General features: G+C 34.9%; 1 protein-coding gene across 1 annotated transcript in view; it reads left to right on the top strand.

Moving 5' to 3' along the window:
• LOC106457708 (unconventional myosin-Ic-like) overlaps positions 1-5,714 on the top strand; it is a 110,121-nt gene that overhangs the window by 21,611 nt on the left and 82,796 nt on the right. The window contains exon 3 of the mRNA XM_022383720.1: positions 836-967. Within this exon, the coding sequence (XP_022239428.1) occupies positions 842-967 (126 nt within the window). The 5' untranslated portion in view covers positions 836-841. The remainder of the gene's footprint in view (positions 1-835; positions 968-5,714) is intronic.

Genomic DNA, 5,714 nt, shown 5'->3' with positions numbered 1-5,714 from the left:
CCCCAAAGAATCAACGAACTCCACGAAACGAAAGGAAGATCTACTGGATATTAATTAAATTATAAATATATCAATTCATTTGAATATGACTGAAAGTTTTAATTTTTTCTGAAAAGGTGGTGTCTATTTACTTGTGACCACTCAGTGGATTGTTAGGCACTTAATATGGTGAATATAACTGCTCTATAAAGATAGTAAAGTTATAAAAAGTATATTGTAGAATGTGATTTATCAATAATGAATAACAGGAAAATAATTGCGACTAGTCCATATTTGTTATATTGTTGTAGAATATATTTCATAGGTGATATCTGGATTAATCCACACAGACTCTGCTTAGGCTACTCACTATGAACTGTTGGCATCCAAGTGAACTATATCGTTTGTACTGTGTAACGCCTTATTTAAAGAGAAAATTATGACCAGTAATATTTACGTGAATACTGTTTCGTTATAGTAAATCAAACTTGGTAAATGACTGTTAAGTGTTTCTAGGTGTTGATGATTGGAAATTATTTTCGTCGAGGTGTCTCTAGCTCGATGGTAGAAGTGGATGTATTACTCGTAACTCGAAACTGTGCTACAGATGATGGCGAAATTCATGTGTGAAGATTTCAACAAACCCTGGGATGTCGTTTGTTGTTAACTTGTGGTTAGGATAATCTTACAGCTTTCTGTCGAATAATGTCATAAAACTTTCATACTTGAAGAATGAAAAAGACAAATTTATACGTTTTTTGATACCATGTGTTTTAGTCATTTTTGTTATGGACATAGTCGAATAGGCAGGTTGAAGTTTCTGTATTTACAGTTGTTTTTTTTTGTGATCTCGCAGGAAACCATGGAGAACGCCCTCCACGCCCGAGACCGGGCGGGTGTTCAGGATTTTGTGCTGCTTGAAGATTACAGGAACGAGGAAAGTTTCATAGGAAACTTAAGAAAAAGATTCAAAGAGAATCATATTTATGTAAGTAAATGCGTAAAAGTATATCCTTGAAAACATATTTTAACATGCATAATTAGATGTTTGAACGAGAATTAATTTGAAACATTAAAAAATCACCAGTGACTCTTTTATTCCATTGAAGTCGTGTTAGATAACGCTGTTTTGATTTTCTTTTCACTTTTATACGCACGGTTATTTGACGAATACTGAAACACAGAAATTGGATAAATATTTTGACAAAATTTGATCAATGTACTGACCCTCTGATCATGCTTTCTTGTCCGTACAGTATTTGATCAAAGGATTGTCTTTCTCATTTTGTTCCCTTTTCAAAACATTTGATCAAGATACCGACCCATTTATTATGCTTTCTTGTTCAAATGACAATTAATCAAGGTAATGACTACTGACCCACTAATTCTAATACTTTCTTGTCCGGGTAATATTTTATTGAGATACTGACCTACTGATTCTCATGCTTTTATTTTCAGGTAATATTTGGTCAAGGTATCGAACCTCTAATCACGCATTTTTGTCCAAATAACATTTGATGAAAGTACTGACGTATTTATGTTTCTTTGTCCAGATAAGGACTGACGAAGAGCTTTCGTGGGCGCTGGGGAAGGATTAGTGCGTGGAGTTCCCTCTCAATGAATTTTCTCCCTTTTTCTGAAACAATGAAAAAAAAGTCGACGTACACCGTAATGCACTCATCCGACTTTAAAGTAAAATCATCAGCCAGTTAGAAAACAATATTATGACATTTGAACATTGCGATCACTTTATGGTGAAACAAAATATGATAAAAACAAAAAATTGAATCATGTAGTTAAAGCTCAACAGATTACAGTATTTATTTTACAGTTACGTATCGTTTCCCAGTGGGTTTATAATGCTGTAATCTGTTGTTTTGAAACTTACGATTGAATATGTATTCTTATTTTAAGATTATGCATCATTAGTCACACTCAGCATTGGTTTTATTTAGATCTCCGTGATATTAACTCAAAATGCAATTACTTTCATATTGTTATCTCTCTATAATAAACCTATTGCAAAAAGGATTCAATAGTGCTTATAAGGATTGATAAGATATAAGAAAATGTGAACAGAATTAATCTAATGATATCCTGTTGATTATAACGCTATCAATACATATAAATGGAAAGTTTATTTGTTTGTTATGTATTTCGCGCAAAGCTATACGAGAGTTATCTGTGCTAGCCGTCCCTAATTTAGCAGTGTGAGACTAGAGGGAAGGGAGCTAGTCATCACCACCCACCGCCAACTCTTGGGCTACTCTTTTACCAACGAATAATGGGATTGACCGTCACATAATAATGCCCCCACTGCTGAAAGAGCGAGCATGTTTGGTGGGACGGGAATTCGAACCCGCAGATTGCGAGTGAAGCACCCCTAACCATTTGTCACATTATAACGCCCTCACGGCTGAAGGGGCGAACATGTTTGGTGGAACGGGGATTCGAACCCTCGACCCGCAGATTGCGAGTCGATCGCCCTAACCACCTGGCCATGTCGGGCCTACCGTGGAAAGATATAGAAATATATATTATAATATTATACTGTAAGAGTCTTAACGTTGCAGAAACACAGGGATGTGGGCTGATGATACAGTAATAACTGGTATAATAGTATTATACCAGTTATTACTGTAACGTCAGCCCACATCCCGTGTTTTATTTTACTATTATACCAGTTATTACTGTAACGTCAGCCCACATCCCGTGTTTTATTTTACTATTATACCAGTTATTACTGTAACGTCAGCCCACATCCCGTGTTTTATTTTATTAATTACATAGCTTTGTTGCAGTTATGTTTGGTCAATTTTGATAATAAGATGATGTTAATTTGTTTTTTACTGTTTGGTATTGATTAACTAGAGTTTTATTTGCCTTCTCCCCGACTTAGGAAAGTTTACACAACCTCTCCACTTCGTCGGTGAGCTGACCATGGTACTGAATAATAATAATGCTACCTTATCCAGATAACACCTGACCATGGTACTGAATAATAATAATACTACCTTATCCAGATAACACCTGACCATCGTACTGAATAATAATAATGCTACCTTATCCAGATAACACCTGACCATGGTACTGAATAATAATAATAATGCTACCTTATTCAGTAACACCTGACCATCGTACTGAATAACAATAATGCTACCTTATCCAGATAACACCTGACCATGGTACTGAATAACAATAATAATGCTACCTTATCCAGATAACACCTGACCATGATACTGAATAATAATAATGCTACATTATCCAGATAACACCTGACCATGATACCGAATAATAATAATAATGCTACATTATCCAGATAACACCTGACCATGATACTGAATAATAATAATGCTACATTATCCAGATAACATCTGACCATAGTACTAAATGATAATAATAATAATGCTACCTTATCCAGATAACACCTGACCATGGTACTGAATAATAACACTTTTCAATCGACCGTCATTCTTTCACTTCTCGGCGGTGGGGTTCTACCTTGGCCCAATACGCCCATATCACTTTCATCATTTTTTAATTTATGCCTTTTTAAGGATATTATGGCGTCAAAGATAAAATAACTCAAAAGTATATTTTGGGTTTCTGTGCAGTCATATTTACAGCAAACAAGATGAAAATTGGCACAAATATAAATTTACATGCGCCCAACGCATTGACATACTAAAAAGTTACATTAGCCTATTTTGAGTCTTTTTAGGGGGGGTCATAGCTCACAAAAAAGCATAATTTTGGGGGGTTTGATCAATTACTCGGTCGCATTTTGACCAATTTACATGAAATTTGTTACAAAGGTATTTTTCAACATGTCCCACACATTGACAAACAAAAATGGCGGGCTTGCCCATTTATAGTAATTATAGGGGGGTCAAGATGCCACAAAAAGCATAATCTTAGGGTTTTTGACTATAACTCCGCCGTATTTTGGCCAATTTACATGGGATTTGGTATACAAATATACTTTTTTATAGGCCCCAAACAAAGATTCAGACAATTTTGGAATTTTTGTCTTTTGCTCAATTTTTCAACGAGGAAAACACAATTTGAGGTTTCCGTGAACTATTCATGTGTATGCTAATCAACTTAATGGGATTTGGTACAAAGATACCTTCTTGCAAGTCCTGAGTAGTGATGTAGGCAGTTTTCGGTTTTTCTGTGTTTTTCACGATTTTAATGGTGTTAAAATTGGCCATGCTGGGATCGCGTGACGGAGACATGTTGCATTCACCCGCGAAAGTTGGCCTCTTTAATTATTAATTGTTATTGTAGATGTGTAGTAACTCTTCTGGTAGAAAATATTGCGTCATTATAGGAACATTGGCGAAACAGTATGTTCGAAATTTGATTCTCGAATTATTTTGATGTAATGCTCATACAAATATTATTTCAAAATGCTACCAAACATTTGAAAAATCAATATAGGCCAAATCACAACGTTTGTTGTTCACGCACGCATCCGAAGAATTGGTAAAAACCGCCAAGATTGTAATTTTTAACCAGTTTCACTCAGTAAATATGACAACGATTCGATTCCCTGTGGTGGACACAGCAGGTAGCTCGATGTAGTTTTGCCCTAAAACAAACAAATTTGGTAAATATATTTATTTATGAAGGAAAATTGCATTGCTTATATACACGGTTAAAAATAACCATGAACGTGTGAATAAGAAGAGAAAACTAAGAGCTTTCGTTAGGATACAGACACGGAACCAATTCAACAGCATTGTAGCCTACTCGAAAAACAAAGAAAGCATTACAAATAGGAAAAACAGCTGTGAAAAATATCTTTGATTTTAGTTATACTTGTGTGTGGGATTGTAGTAAGTCATCTGGTATTTGTTCTGATAGTAAACCAGTAAAAAAAAAAATATATAATATTAATGGGCTTTTCACATTTTTCATTCTTCCTTCCACGCTTTTAAATAAATATATGACCTTTATAACTAACCCTAATGTGGCTGAACTATTAAGTTAGTAGTTTCAATTGTAAATAATTAACCAGATGGCAAAGCAAGTACAAGAAACTCGAGTTTCATTTGTTATGATACTTTGTTATATAATTCAGTAATACTTTGAAAGTAATCTGTTGATCGTGACGTCAGGTTTCTTTGGCGACGTCGTTATCATTGTTCTTCACTTCTGTGTTTGTACTGTTTTGAAGAAGACCTCTTTACTGCTTATGAAATAAGTTGATTTATCATTTTTACTTATAAGTACTACATTGATTAAACTCATAGAACACCTCGTACCCTCTTTCGTATTTGTGTGCGGACTACATTTACCTTTAAGACCTTCAAACGCTTAATTCTGAATGACTTGGTGGATTTATTAAGTTTGTAACAATAATTGTGACCTGATAGCATATCGATCGCCATTCGTATTTTTTGGCAGTATTTCACAGTGGCGACAGTCCTGATGACGTCGTTTTATTATGATTTGTGATTCAGACAATCAGTTTAATCTCTCCAGCAAACTTTAATTTGAAAAAAAAGTGTCTTAAAGAACTATAAGTAAGCTCTATAGTCCTTTAAAGCTGCTTTACCTTGCGATGTGTGTGTGTGTGTATAAATGTTAGTCGTTATACAGACTAGTCATCCTGATGTCTCAGTTATAATTTCCCTTCTGAGTTAGCACAAGTGTTGTTCGTCTTTCAAAGTTCGAAGAAGACCACGACATCATTTGGTCTATCTGTGGATACGGAGATGGCTCAGGAG

Source organism: Limulus polyphemus, unplaced genomic scaffold (genome assembly GCF_000517525.1).
Source record: "Limulus polyphemus unplaced genomic scaffold, Limulus_polyphemus-2.1.2 Scaffold364, whole genome shotgun sequence".
NCBI classification, from domain to species: Eukaryota; Metazoa; Arthropoda; class Merostomata; order Xiphosura; family Limulidae; genus Limulus; species Limulus polyphemus.
Note: the sequence above shows the minus strand (reverse complement) of the source record. Positions and strands in the feature narration are given on the sequence as shown.